Source organism: Dipodomys merriami, unplaced genomic scaffold (assembly GCF_024711535.1).
Source record: "Dipodomys merriami isolate MVZ:Mamm:240054 unplaced genomic scaffold, mDipMer1.0.p SCAF_49, whole genome shotgun sequence".
Lineage (NCBI taxonomy): Eukaryota > Metazoa > Chordata > Mammalia > Rodentia > Heteromyidae > Dipodomys > Dipodomys merriami.
The window spans coordinates 2,339,282-2,353,867 of record NW_027206057.1 but is presented as its reverse complement, the minus strand read 5'-3'; the positions used below and the strand labels follow the sequence as shown (position 1 = coordinate 2,353,867).

Below are 14,586 nucleotides of genomic sequence, written 5' to 3'. Positions count from 1 at the left end.
GGGTGAGTGGATTAGGCTAACAAGGAGGATGAGTGAAAATAAATAAGGTCAAAGTAGATGGTTTGTATGTGTGAAAGTAAAAGAATGAAAACTGCTGACATTGTTTTAGGAAGGGGGAAGGAAGGAAGAGTGGCAGAGGGAGTAAGCCTAATTGAAATAAAAACACCACAATGAAACAAACTCCCCCCTGTATAACTAATAAACATTTATTTAGATAAAGAAAGGGAGAGGAGAGAAAGAGAGAGAGGGAAAGAGATTTCATTAACTTCAATGTGGACAATAAAAAGGATATAAAGAAGGCAAGAGTCCATGTTGACCACATGCCCACAAAATTGGCTTCTTCCACTCTGTTCTTCAAATCAGTAAATGGTAGCAAGCAAAAAACACTGAGTTGTGCTTGACTTTTTTTTTTTAATTGTGATTAAGTGATTACATAATTTCCCAAATTTCACAGTATTGTGGATGCTCAGTTAAAGTCACAAACACATTCTAACTTTCCTGGAGCAAATTGTCTATCACGGTCTATAACATTTATGAGTTCTATGAGCTTTGCGATACAGTTATTTCTTCCACATTGGGTAGAATGTACATTTCTTTTGTTTTGCATAGCATCAGCTGTTCCCTCTTTCCCATTTGTTCCCTCCCTTCCATTGCTGCCATTAAGTTGCTTAGTTCATTTTGGTCAATGTCCTGTTGTGCTTGACTTTTACATCATGCATACATCAAGCTATCAGAAAACCTGTTGCCTCACTTTGAAAACTGTTCCAGGAAGGGCTCACATTACGCTGACTTCCAAGCCAACCCCAGGCTCCAGCCACCACAACCTGAATGAGTTCTCTTTACAGGTGTCTTGCTTTCAACTCCACTCCTTTACAACCTGGCCAGAGTGACTTCCATTTTCTTCTTCACTCCAACTCCTTCTCCCAGCCCCTATAAGCCCTTCTCTATCCTGCTTTAGTTTTTTTCTCTTTGTCACTGCACTTAGCAGCTGCTAAAGCTTGGTATATCATATATTATGTCTACTGATGGTTGTAAGTTCCTCCTTTCAGAATGTTGAGTTCCTGAGGGATTCTTATCTGTTTAATTTTTCTCATGACACCAATATCTACAAGGATGCCTGGAATGTATTGAGTTGAGATAATGGCCTGTAGAATAAAATTCCATATACAAACATCATCGTCTTTTAGAAAACTTGCTTCTGCACATTATGATTTCCTTACCTGAGCTACATTCAGTGTAGTTGAGACTTTCTCCTGCTTGGCTTCCACTGTTCGGAAACTGAATGCTCGTTCCAGAACAGACTGATCAATGCCGGTCAACTCGCAAATCTCTTTTAACTCTGTTAGCGAAGATAACACAAAAAGTAACTCCAGGTAAGTTGTTAAAGGATACTTATCAAAATATAGGCTGCTCTTTCTAAATCACACTCAAATTAAATAGTCTAACTTATGTATATTAAGATTTTACAATTATATTCCTATTCAATTTCACTAGAAAGATTTTTTTTTCTTTCAAATTAATGCAAGGCACAAATTTTACTTTCTAGATTAAAACCTGGGCAGAAGTTCAAAGCAACTTTCCTAAACAAAGCTGATTCTCAACTGACTTACCATTTTTATCTTTGATTTTGCTTTCATCTAAACCATTTACTCGTGATTCAGGCTTGAACTCGATGTTTCCCAGTTTCAACACCGCTGCCACCACCTCCAAGACAGACTCTGCCTCATGGTCCATAAAGCCCACAATCTGCATGGCATTCTGTGGAAAGAAATGAAACATCTGTTTTCTTCCTGAGGTTCTTTACCTTTTAAAAAAAAATGAATAATAGAATGTATTTACTGAGGGAAAAAAATCTTGGGAGGGGGGGGGGTGAAAAAAGACAAGAGAGCCAGGTACCAGTGGCTCATGCCTGTAATCCTAGCTATACAGATGGCAGAGATGTGAGGATCATGGTTCAAAGCCAGCCCAGGCAGGAAAGTCCATGAGACTCTTATCTCCAATTAAGTACCAAAAAGCCTTAAGTGGAGCTGTGACTCAAGTAGTAGAGCATTACCCTTCAGTAAGGATATTCAGGGACAGTGCCCAGGCCCTAAGTTCAAACCCTAGAGAAAGAAGGGAGGGAGGAAGGGGGGAGGGGAAGGGAGGGAGGGCCGACAAGAGGAAAAAGACAGACAGAGGAGGCATTATCTTCTTCAGTCAATTTCAAATTGTGGTTAAAGGACTACAGAAATCCCTTGCATACTGTGACAGAAGAGCGTGGGCAAGAAGCAAGAGGAAAGAGAGGGAAGCTAGGAAGAGAGCTCTAGGTCCCCACTGCTGCCTGATTTGTTCATTCAGGTTCTCCAACTAGAGACAAACCCAAACAAGATGCCGCCTGAAGAAAACACAGCTGCTTATTTTTACTATGAGAACACAGTTGTGTGTTAAAGTGAATGCTTCATCCTTATTTAAAGCACTACAGGGGCAAGGGGGCTCTCATCTGCTCACAAGCTTGTATGAGTGCCAGCTGTGTGCCAGGCAAAGGAGTTGCAAAATTGGCGTTGGACTCAACCTTAAACAAATTACGTCCAGGAGTCAAGAGACAATTGTTTCCATCTGAGGATGTTTATACAGTTTTTTTAAATGGCACAGTCTGAAAGATGCTTTCTCTCTGAGAACAGCTGGTGAAATTACTGTGTGCTTGTGGTGAGGGAGAGGGGTGCAATATAGCAATGGGAATAGCATACAATCTTTATTATAAAAAATCTCAAACACGCAAAAGTAGAGCAGCGAAAGATTATCTACATCCTCTTCATTCACACACAACAGTTGTAAGATGCCTGTCTTGTGTGGTCTACAATTCAATCTACTCCCCTCCATTCCCACAACCCCAGCTGCCTCATCTGGAAGTAAATCCCAGTTACTACATATGTCATAATGGGAGTAATTTTGAAAGAACGTGCCACATAAAGACAGAAAAGACAGTATTGTGTAAAATCCATTTCTTTCCTAATGAATATGGAATGCTAATCCTTCTGGTTTATACATCAGTTTTCTAAAACTGTATAAAACCGGGATTTTCTGTCTCAAAAGTTTTGATTTAACAGGATCCAAGGGCAATTTTCACACTTGGAAATTAACTTTGGCTACAAAACTTTTTGGCAATGCAAACACTTGGAATTTAAATACAACATTAAAGAGTCGAGTCCCAGGATAATATATAAAAGCTCCTTTTGATAAATGGTAAAATCACACGCTTGAGTAAAGCCCCAGCCGTCACAACTTTGTATGACAGTTGAGCTAGTGAAAAGTCAAACTAATAAAAAAATAACAAATTCTTGTATACTTCTAAGACTTTAGGGAGTATGAATTACACTTTATAGAAAACTCAGGATTGTTCCCAGCTCTGATTGAGCAATAGGTTTGGCCCATTTTAAAGTGTAATAAAAACACTTCGTCTTACCCTAACGGTTCTGAAATTGGCTGCATCATCGATTCCATTAACCCTGGCTGAATCCAAGCTCAGGTAGTTGTATCTGCTGAAATCCCGCTCAAGCTTAAGCTTGTCTGTTGAGTCACAAATACAAATAGGTAAGTTATTCCAAAAAATTTAATCAGCTTTAATACCTCATTATTTAGATCCTTCTGGCAAAATGACTTTTCTTATTATGCATAAGAATCAACAAAATAAAAATTGATAGTCAAATGCTGGTAAGAACAATTCCCTAACATCATTTTCTTCATTGTTATATATTATTCAACTTCTATTTTTTTACATTTACTTCCCCCCACCCCACCCCCTTTGTTGCTGGTCCTCGGCTTCAACTAAGGGCCTGGGCACTGACCCTAAACTTTTGTGCTCAGAGCTAGTATTCTACCACTTGAGCTACTGCTTCACTCTCAGATTTTGGTGTTTTATAAGAGATGAGAATCTCACTGGCTTTCCTGTCCAGCTCTGAACCCCTTCAGAGCTCAGCCTTCTTCAGAGCTCAGCCTTCTAAGTAGCTAGGATTACGGGTGTGAGCCACCAGCACTCAGCTTTTCTATGTATTTTTAGGGAGCAAAGTCACTTCCCGTATTTTTAGAATATGAAATCTTCAATATACTGATCCACTAAAACACGTTTGTCTAGTGGCTCTCTCATCCTCGTACATTTGGTTCTTTTTAGTTTCTAAGACTAAATATAGGGCAGTGATAAATATTCTTTATACAAATTGATTTTTGCATTCATTTGAATTGTTCTGGTGGGATATATTCCAGAAAGTAGTGTGGCTAGTGGCAGGCTTCTGTAAATTTGGGACTCACATTGAGGATTGCTAGTTTTTTGGGTTTTTTTTGTTTTTGTTTTTGTTTGGCCATGGGACATGAACTCCAGGCCTGGGCACTGTCCCTCAGCTCTTCAGCTCAAGGCTAGCTCTCTACCACTTGAGCCACAGTGCCACTTCTGGCTTTTTCTGCTAATGTGGTGCTGAGAAATCGAACCCAGGGCCTCATGCATGCAAGGCAAGCACTCTACCCTGAGCCACCTTCCCAGCCCCCTTTTTAAAGTAAATTTGTTGCTTGTTGGTGAGGCTAACTTTCTAAGTGTACATGACTCTTCATAGGTCTTCTTATTTAGCTATTTAATTCTTTTAATCACTTAACTCTTGGCTATTGAATTCTGCATCAACTTATATTAATACTCTAAAATATCTAAAGGATATTTTGTATCATATGTAAATGCATATTGTCCACTATGTTAATACTCTAGATGAACAATTTGCTTTTATATGATTAAACTTATTTACTGCTCTCTGTTCATTTTCTCTCCCCAGGTGAAATATCCTTCCATTTTGTATTTTTAAATTGTGAGTCATCATTCCCCAGTGAGAGGCTGGTTTAAACCATTCAAAAAAACTGGAAACTGGAAGTGGAGCTATAGCTCAAATGGTAAAGTGCTCACCTTGAGCTGAAGAGCTGAGGGACAGCGCCCAAGCTCAGAGTTCAAGACTCACAACTGACCAAAAAGAAAAAGAAAAAAAAAAGTTTCACAAAATGCTGTGGCAGCAAAAATTGATATATAAAAACAGAGACTTACTGAGAAGCTCTTCAGAGGCACCAGAGAGCAGCTGATAGAACACATGGAAGTTTCTTTCACCTCTCGGCTGCTTAACAACTCGAGATTTCTCTAGAAGATCTAAAGAAATGAAGAATTATTTAAGTTATTTTGCTTTCAAATCCATTATACTTTTTCTCTTCCTCACTTTTTCTTCATTTTCTAGAATAAAATAAATAGAAAGTTATGCTTTCAGTGTGACTTTCAAAAAGATGCATGCCCATTACTTATTATCCTAGTTATTGAGGAGGCTGAGATCTGAGATCAAGGTTCAAAGGCCTGAGCAAGAAAGTCTATGAGACTCTTATCTCCAATTAATTAGCAAAAAAAAACCTAGAAGTGGATGTGTAGCTCAAGGCTAAGGGACAGAGCCTGAATTTAAGCCTCAGTGCCAGCACAAACAACAACAACAACAACAACAAATCAGATTCTTTTTAAGGAGTGAATATGCAAAAGTAAGTTACACCAAACAAACCAATCCTAATATTCTAAATATAACTACTAATGTTAAAAGTTTAAACAATGACATTTAGCCATTCGGTTATAAATTTACATTCATAATTATAAGGATAGAAAACACATTTGGGGATCATCTATGTGCTAAGTGCTGCACATAGACATTGTCACACTGAATCTTTCCAAATTTCATATTATCACCTCAGAGCTAACAGCACCGGCAGTCCAAGAATGTGAGTAACTCAGCTGGTAACTGGTGGCACCAGGATCAGCAATCAGATCATCTGAGCCTTCCCGTCATACCCACACTCTCCACTATCTTGGGAAAGAAAAGCAGATTCTTCTGTATTTCTGGAAGTCTTAGAAGTTAATGTTGACAACATATGTTCATTGATTGCAGATAATTTTTATCTTGTGAATGTAAGGTCTTATCAGCCTCAAACTTGTATCCAGAAAGGAAGAAATAAAGAAGCAGGGAGAAGCCACTGTGGCAGCAGCACTGTACCACAGGTGGCCAGATTCAGTATTACAGAATACTGTTGCCCAGATTCCTGTTCATCCCTCCCCAGTAATTTTTTAAAGAGGAGGGCTCTGCACTGTGCAAACAAAGGCCAATGTTAGCTATAATATTCTGCGCCAGTTCTTCCATTTGATTTCCAATGGGGTTGAAATCTAATACTTAAAAAAGAAGGAGTGAGAGACCAATATAGAGCTTCTCTGAAGCTGAACTTTTAAATTTGCATCTCTGAATCCATACCAATATTTGAGGACAGAGCTCAGAGTTAAATGATATAGTTTGTTGGTTTCTGAGACCAGATCTCACTATAGAGCCCAGGCTGGCCTTCAACTTCTGTGATTACATGCAGGCACAGACACTGTAGGCTCAACAGTATAGATTTGATGAGTGAGAAGTCCTAGGGTGTTCCAAATTCACTGGGTTGTTTGTAAGACTGAAGGGACGAAGGGTTGTAAGAACACATGAAAAAAGAACATAAGTATTTAAATACAAAAATTACTATAAACAAGAGGCTGAGACTTTTTATATGTCTTCATATGATATTATACTATCCTATTTTTCCTTTTAGAAAAAAATAGCAATTGAAAATTACAAGTAGAAATTTAGGTCCCATGGTTTCCCTTATTTGCAATAATTAGTATACATCTAGGATAAAGTTCTCAGATAAGCTGAAAAGCTCAAACCTTATGCACATATGATCATATAAGATGATGCTAAGTGAAATGAACCCCAAGATATGGACATAAGAGGTCTGTCTTTGATGTTGTTGTTTTAAATGTACTATGTGATTTTTTTTTGTTTCCTTTGTATGTTCTTCCTCCTATGGTATATCCCCTGATGTCACTGTACTTGATTTGGTACCCTGAAACTTGAATATACATTTGTCTAGTACAGGGAGGGGAAGGAGAATAACAAAACGGCAAAACAAGGACACAGGATGACCCATTGCAACAATGATACCCACAGGACAGTATATTGGAAACGAACTTGACAACTTGGGGGGAGGGGAAGGGAAGTGAGGAGGAGAGGGATGAGGGGGAAGAGTGCGGGAGGTGGGGGAGGGAAGAGATAATGGGACAAAAACAAGGGAAAGGGTAACAATGATTAACAAATAATGTACTCATTGCCTTACTCATGTAACTGTAACTCCTCTATACAGCATCTTTACAATAAAATAAAATTTAATAAATAAAACAAGCAGAAAATTACAAGTAGGATATAACACAGGGAAAGAACGTTTCACTCAATAAGTAAACACTGACATGTGGAGCAGAAGAATCAAAGGTAAAGATAAATGTATTATGATTGTCACATGATTGAGCTTCCTTCCAGGGAAGTTCCAACAACACTACTGTTTCAGAAAAAAAAAACAAAAAAGAATCTATAGGCAGCCTCTTCACTGAGCAGCTAATCCTCATAAGAAGTTCCTCAAGACGGGCTGGGAAGGTGGCTCAGTGGTAGAGCATTTGCCTTGCATGCATGAGGCCCTGGGTTCGATTCCTCAGCACCAAATAAGCAAAAAAGAAAAAAGCCGAAAGTGGCGCTGTGGCTCAAGTGGTAGAGCGCTAGCCTTGAGCTGAAGAGCTGAGGGACAGCACCCAGGCCCAGAGTTCAGGCCCCACGACCGGACAAAAGGAAAAAAAAAAAAAATTCCTCAAGTCAAGAAGAAAGTAATTTTACGTAAGAAAATATAAGCAAATACTACAGTGTACATCATCCATTCATGCACAGATTCCTTCAATCAATTAATTCACTGCTCACCAATATGTGCCAGGAGGGATTTGAGAACAGGCCCAACGTTAACTACAAATTTTCTTTGTAAGAAGACTACAAGGCTATAAGAGTCACACATGTGTTCCCAGGTACCACACCACCCAAATCAACAGCAGTGACTCCTTTCACGGTGAGATGACAAGGTACTTGGGAGTGAAGAGATGGTGAGTATGAGGAATGTAGAGTGACTACAAAACCCAGGTCTGTCACTAGCTCTGAGGATCTTGCCATGTCACATAAGTACTGTGCACCTTGCAAGCCTGCCGTGCTACTCTCCCACACATAGTGGGATCCTAATTACAGTGGCAAGTATTTGGGAGCATCTCAAAAACAACCTGTAATACATGAAACTGTAACACACAAAATAATACCCTCAAAGAGCAAGAGGAAAGTGTGGCTACACTGTGCACCCATAACACAATGGTCAGGATAAAGCATGGCACTCTTGAATTAATGGATACACAGTAAGTGTAAAAATGGCAATGGCCAGAAGACTCAGCAGACAACAGTGAGTTAAGGAGTAATAGTCACTTGCGCATGAAGCGAAAAGGAATGTTGGCCAAATGTACTTCTTGACCTACTCATGCTGATATCATCAGGAATAACTACCATATTTGAATACGAAGAGCAGTGATATCTGTGTTTAAAAGGAAAAGTGCAAAGCAAACAGGCAGGGGAACTTTCAGTAGGCATTTGGGACTTTTCACTTTAATTATCATTATTATTACTATTATTATTTTGAGCCCGAACTAGCACTTGAACTCAGGGTGCTTTCTTTTTATACAAGGTTGGCTCTTTACCACCTGCTTTTTGGTAGTTAACTGGAGATAAGAGCCTCACGGACTTTCCTGCCCAGGTTTGCTTCAAACCCCAATCCTCTCCTCAGATTTCAGCTCCTGAATATATAATATTATAGGAGTGAGCCACTGGCAGGAGTTTCATTTCATTTGTTTTTATAATCAGTCCACAGAACTTCTTCTATTGGATTTAAAATGCCTGCTTCTTAGATGAAAAATGAGGCTCACATCACATTCTCAGTAAGTAACAGAGCCACAACTTAAACCTTTAGGTGACTAGAATATCATGCAAAAATCACGCAAAATACTTAAGCCCTTAGAAATGATGTATTTTATATGAAATACATGACTGCACTAAATAACTCCATCACAAAATGAGGAATCTTTTATTACAAAGCAGTTAAGGTTTTACTAGCTAAAATATATACACTATTACCCCCAGAGCCTCCTATTCCATTTCTTTATGACTTTTCTCATAACTCACAAGCTTCAAGGTAGAAAAGTAATTAGGGACAATGTTTGTCCCAAAATAATTTACTAATGTTTAAAACCACTCCCCATTGGTATTTTGTGCTAAATGTGCATGCCACCAACATAATCTCACAGCATGAAGCCATATCAAATAATTGCTCAAAGCAGAGAACATAAACTCAATCCGCCACAGGGACTTACCACCTGACCACTTTAATCTACTTAAATTGTGTCCCTGAATTAAGTTAAACCAGAACACCGGCGGAGCCTTCTCTTCTGCCTTTGGTAGTTCTGCCACTGCTGAATGAGCCTCTACTAATGAGATTTAGTGAAGAGCTATTACTAGATGCCAGATATTTAGTACAGGCAAAAGTATGAGAGTCTCCAGATACTCCAATGCAGCTTATAAACTCTCCAAAACATAAAGGTTCTATCACGTTTAATATAAATCCATATTGTAAAGGAAATGTTAAACTTATTAAACCACTCTAAATGAGACACTAAAGGGGCTGGGATGGAGAAACAATGGAATCATCATGCCATATCAACACAAACAAGTCATCACTTTCTCAGTTTTCAGTAATGAATTGCTATTTCCCAACATGTGCATGCAACATGTCACAGAGCAACTTCCTCAAGTTATAATATGTCAAAAGAAATAAAATGTCCACAATGGTACCAGCTGGAAGACCTAGTATTCTTATACGCAAAAATAAAATACAATGAATAGAAGGATTGAGAAAGAGAAAAAAGTTCTCATTCTCTTGGCATGTAGCACAAGAAAGATAAGGCAATAAAAATTTCACAACAAAAAAAGTAGTCTTAAGTTCTTCATGAAGGCTTCAGAACGACCCTGCTTTGTCTCAGTTTTGCTAATGAGGTCAGAATGATAATGAAAACCCCACTGAAAGCCTCTGACTCAAAACACTGCCCCAACTAAGACCATCTGCCTCCTTCTCCAATTGCTTCAAGAAGAACATTTGAAAAAAAGCATCTCAGAGCCATTTATGTTCTTTAAATAGATTTACACCTCTTCATTAAAGTAAAATGATACATTAAACAAGTAAATGCTCATACTTTAAGTAATTTTTTTTTCTTCTTGCCTTAGATAATTACCTCCAAAAAACTGTCCCATATCAGCAAGTTAATGGGCAAACATGATAGTTTCAAGGGAAGACTGAATATGAACTTTTTGGGAATAAATATTCTGACATCAATTCTGTGCTTTTTTAAAAAAACAGACAAAATACAAATTTAAGATCATGATTAGAGTGGCTAACTATGACAAATTTCAAAAAAAAGATCAAGCAAATATCATTATATAAATAATTACTATGCACGTTTGCGACAGTGAAACAAAGGAAAATAAATGTGATGCTGACCCAAGGACTCTCGGTCTCTCACAAATCTCCATCTACTTGCAGGTTAAGGCTTTGAGGATGTGAAATATCTGGAACACTATGACCTTAGAACTGTTCCCTAATTCCACTGCTATTTGTAACACTTCAAATTTAAGAAAACAGCCTGAATTTCTCACTCACAAGTAAATATCCTGAAATTACAAATAAATCTAGCATTAAAAATAGTTAAAGAGCCAGGCGCCAGTGGCTCATGCCTGTAATCCTAGTTACTCAGGAGGCTGAGAGCTGAGGATCACACACAGTTCAGAGCCAGCCCGGGCAGCAAATTCCATGAAACTCTTATCTCCAATAAACCACCAGAGAATCATAAGTGGCGCTGTAGCTCAAGTGGTAGCTTTGAGCTGAAGAGCTGAGGGACAGCGCTCAGGCCCAGAGTTCAAGCCCTACAACCAACCAAAAAAAAAAAAATATGTATCACATTAAATGTTCCTAGAAAGGTGAAGTCAGTATCCTGATGTATTACACACACATTATGTATTATGGTCATATCAAAAGTTTCTTGAGTTTGTATTTGAGAAGTTAGCTTGGACTTTAAAGAAATAAAGATTTGGCATATTATCTACACTATTACCAACTTTTTTTAAAAAAATGGAATTTAGCTGCATATATGTAGTATATGCAGAGAATTGTTTTGTGATGTAAATCTAGTATCTAATTACTGAAAATTTACTCATGAATATAACTGCATGAGACCCAATCCTGAAATAAAAATAATGGATTGTCTAGTCTTTAATATCTTATGATTGTACTTACTACTCTAATATACAGTTTCTTTCCATTTCTTTATTTGTACCATCTTGCTTCATAATAAACATTAATGCTTTTTATAGTAAACATATTTTTGTATATAAGAAGAACACTAATGCAAAGGAAAGCATCTGTTTTTATCTAAAAAAAATTGCTCTTTTGAAATCTGTTTTATTGCTACCAACACTTCATAATCAATGTTACTATCTTCTTAAAAAGCACTAAAAAATATTCTCCCAAGTGTGCACACATGCACCTATGTCTATAACTGTGTCTTAGTGCTGAAACTTGAACTCAGACCTTTGAGTTCTCCCTTAGGCTCTTTGCTCAATGCTGGTACTCTACCACTTGAGCCATACTTCTATTTCAGTCTTTTTGAAGGTTAATTGAAGATAAGAGTTTCAAAAACTTTCTTCCAGAGCTGGCTTCAGTTTGTGATCCTCAGATTTCAGACTCCTGCATAGCTAAGATAAAAGTCAAAATTCTAAACATGAGCTGAAGAGCTCAGGGACAGAGCCCAGGCCCAGAGTTCAAGTCCCACGACCAACCAAAAAAAAAAAAAAATCAGACAAAAAAAACTCTAAGAAATGAAATCAAAAGTTCTGTTATTTTGGTTTTTGTTTCTGTTTTTATCCTTTATTGCTGTTTTTTATTTCTGTGCCTTTTATGTATAAGCTAATCTGTTTTGTTTGGGGGGGGAGTAAGAGGGAGCACAAAAATGGTGGGACAAAAGGTGAACAAATGTAGCAGTGATATTCACTTAGACATTATGTTGAAAATGAACTACACAACTGTAGGGAGGGGGTTTGGGAGGGAAAAATTGGGAGAAAACAAGCTAAGAGATGACACTGTTCAAAAAGAAATGTACTCTTTATCTGACTTATGTAACTGCAACCCCTCTATCTATCACTTTTACATTTAATAAAATCTAGTAGTTGAAACTAGATAATGTATATCCTTTCTTTTTTATGACTTGTGACCCTAAAGATTACACATTTTAAAACCACCAGTGTTTACTGTCATGTATTTTCAAGACACTGAGTACTGATTCACTGCTAGGTAACCTCCTACTCTACTTCAGAGCACATAATCCCAGGGAAAACCAGGGACCACACAGATTAGGGTTTCCGTGAGGATTTGTTATTACAGTCAGTTTCACTTCGAACCAAAGACTTTGCTATTACAAAATTAAAGATATGAAAGAATAAAGCTGATCTCAATTTAAAAGAGAAATGTTCCATATCCTACAAAATGATATGAATGTGCCATATACAGATAAAACAATATGCCACAAGACAGACACATGAAAGTATGACATAAGTGTATGATAAATTCCAAAGAAATGTAAAACAAAAAGAATCGATAGTAAGCTACTCAATCTTCAACTTTCCCTATGAAGAAGAGCTGGGTCAATTCCTCCTGCTTCATGATTTCCTGTGGAAAGAATCTTCTTTAGGATAATTCTAGCCTCTTCTAACCCTTCACTTCTCTTGGGGGCAGGAGGACTCTGCTGAACAATGAAGTTTAGAGGAGACAGCCATGTACACGGGGCTCAGCTCTTTTGGGCCCCCTGCATGGTTCTGCTCTGCAATGCTGCGAGATGAATGGAGCAATCCTTACTAGGAAAGGCCAGTTCTATCAATGACTTCCTAGAGACCAAACTGCCCCAGGACTATTAGCACACTTAATGTATTTGGGTGATAAACCAAAGTCACTTTTTTCAACCTTGCCTTTAGCAGTAAGTAAGCAAGCCATTTCTCTCCAACTTGATTCCCATGCCTACATTTCACCTGTTTCTAAAACAAAGTGAAGGAAAGGATATTATTTATCAGACCTGTGTGCCAGTTAATTTAAGCTGTATAACCAACCAACCTCAAATCTCAGTAGCTTAAAACGCTACCATTTATTAGCTTCTGACTCTGAGAGTCAGCTTGGCAGTTCTGGTTGGAGCCAGCTTGGCTGATCTTCGCTGGGCTTGCTATAGCTGGCAGTATGTTGGCCAGTTGACTATCAGCTGACCTATGATACTTTCATTCTTCTGTCTGACAGTTCATTCCACATGCTGCCCCTCATCCTGCAGAGAAGGCCAAGTACACTCACAGGGTATTGATGAAGGATCCTAAGGACAGCAAGAGAGGACAAACTCCAATACATAACCACTTTTCAAGACTCTGGTTATGCTGTATTTGCTAACTGTTCCAATGACTAACACAAAACTGATATCAAAGTCCTGAGTCAATGAGAAAGAGGACTATTCAAGAGTATACACACATTGGGACCATTTCTGAAAATTAATGTGTCACACTGAGGCTATTTCAAATAAAAGGGTCACAAATCTGGTGACACTTTCCCATTGAGAGGAAAAGTCTGTTCCCTCCTCCTGAAGTAAGTCAAGGTGGTTGACAATACTGGACAGCAGGAGTGACATAACATGTGACTTACCAAAGTAGGCAGACCTCCCTCAGGTTCTCTTAAAACACTTGCTGTCATGACTGAACCTAGCTGAAAGAAGTCCAAACCACACAGCAAGGACACATGGAGGGGGGCTCCAGTCCTGGAATCCTTCCAGCCAGAGCCTGACCTTGCATGAATGATAAAGCCTCCAGAGAATCTCATTTTCAGTTCTGCAAGTCACTCCCAACCATCTCAGTGTTCCCAGCTGAAGACTCACATATGGTTGGGACAAACCAACCCTGCCATGCTCCACCCACAGCCCCACCAGACCACTTAACAGGGCTAGTATTTTACATTTAAGCTGAGGCGTTCCAGGGATAAGTAGAGTAAATATACCACACACACCACATATGCCTCCCATCAGAAGTCACAGAATCTTTTTTTTTCAAGCTGAGCTAAAAAGAAAGCAAAAGACACAATTCAGCTATCGATAATTTCACTTGACTTCCTAAGATTTAGAAAAGAAATGTTAGAATGAGAGGCAATGAATAATTAGGGGAAAATTATCCAGTAACTTATTTTTCAACAATATTCTCAACTCTATGGAATTAAATTATAATAATTAAATCCATAAGTGTATGTGTCTGTGTGTGTATATCGGATGTCAGCGGTCTTTTAGATTCAGCAATAAACCACATTCAGTCTCTGTCTAGTGGGGGCAGGCAAGGAGATACATCTGGCACATGGGCCACATAAGGCTCATGAAATCATTTGGTACACAATGGGACAGACACATATGCCTCTTATATGTTTCTTGTTTGCTGTCTGAGGTCATCTGCCTACACTGATAATTTTGAATGGCTTGTGAATATTATACATATCCAAATAAATGGCAGAAAAAAGTACCCTGTCCCTGGAGAGGTATATATTTGGCAA

The 14,586-nt window shown here is 38.4% G+C and overlaps 1 protein-coding gene across 5 annotated transcripts in view; it reads right to left on the bottom strand.

Moving 5' to 3' along the window:
- Myo1b (myosin IB) overlaps positions 1 to 14,586 on the bottom strand; it is a 187,147-nt gene that overhangs the window by 57,466 nt on the left and 115,095 nt on the right. For all 5 annotated transcript variants that reach the window (XM_069995684.1, XM_069995686.1, XM_069995687.1 and 2 more), the window contains exons 8-11: positions 5,057 to 5,155; positions 3,443 to 3,546; positions 1,611 to 1,758; positions 1,221 to 1,339 (exon numbers count right to left, since the gene is read on the bottom strand). In XM_069995684.1, coding sequence (XP_069851785.1) covers positions 1,221 to 1,339; positions 1,611 to 1,758; positions 3,443 to 3,546; positions 5,057 to 5,155 — 470 coding nt within the window. The remainder of the gene's footprint in view (positions 1 to 1,220; positions 1,340 to 1,610; positions 1,759 to 3,442; positions 3,547 to 5,056; positions 5,156 to 14,586) is intronic.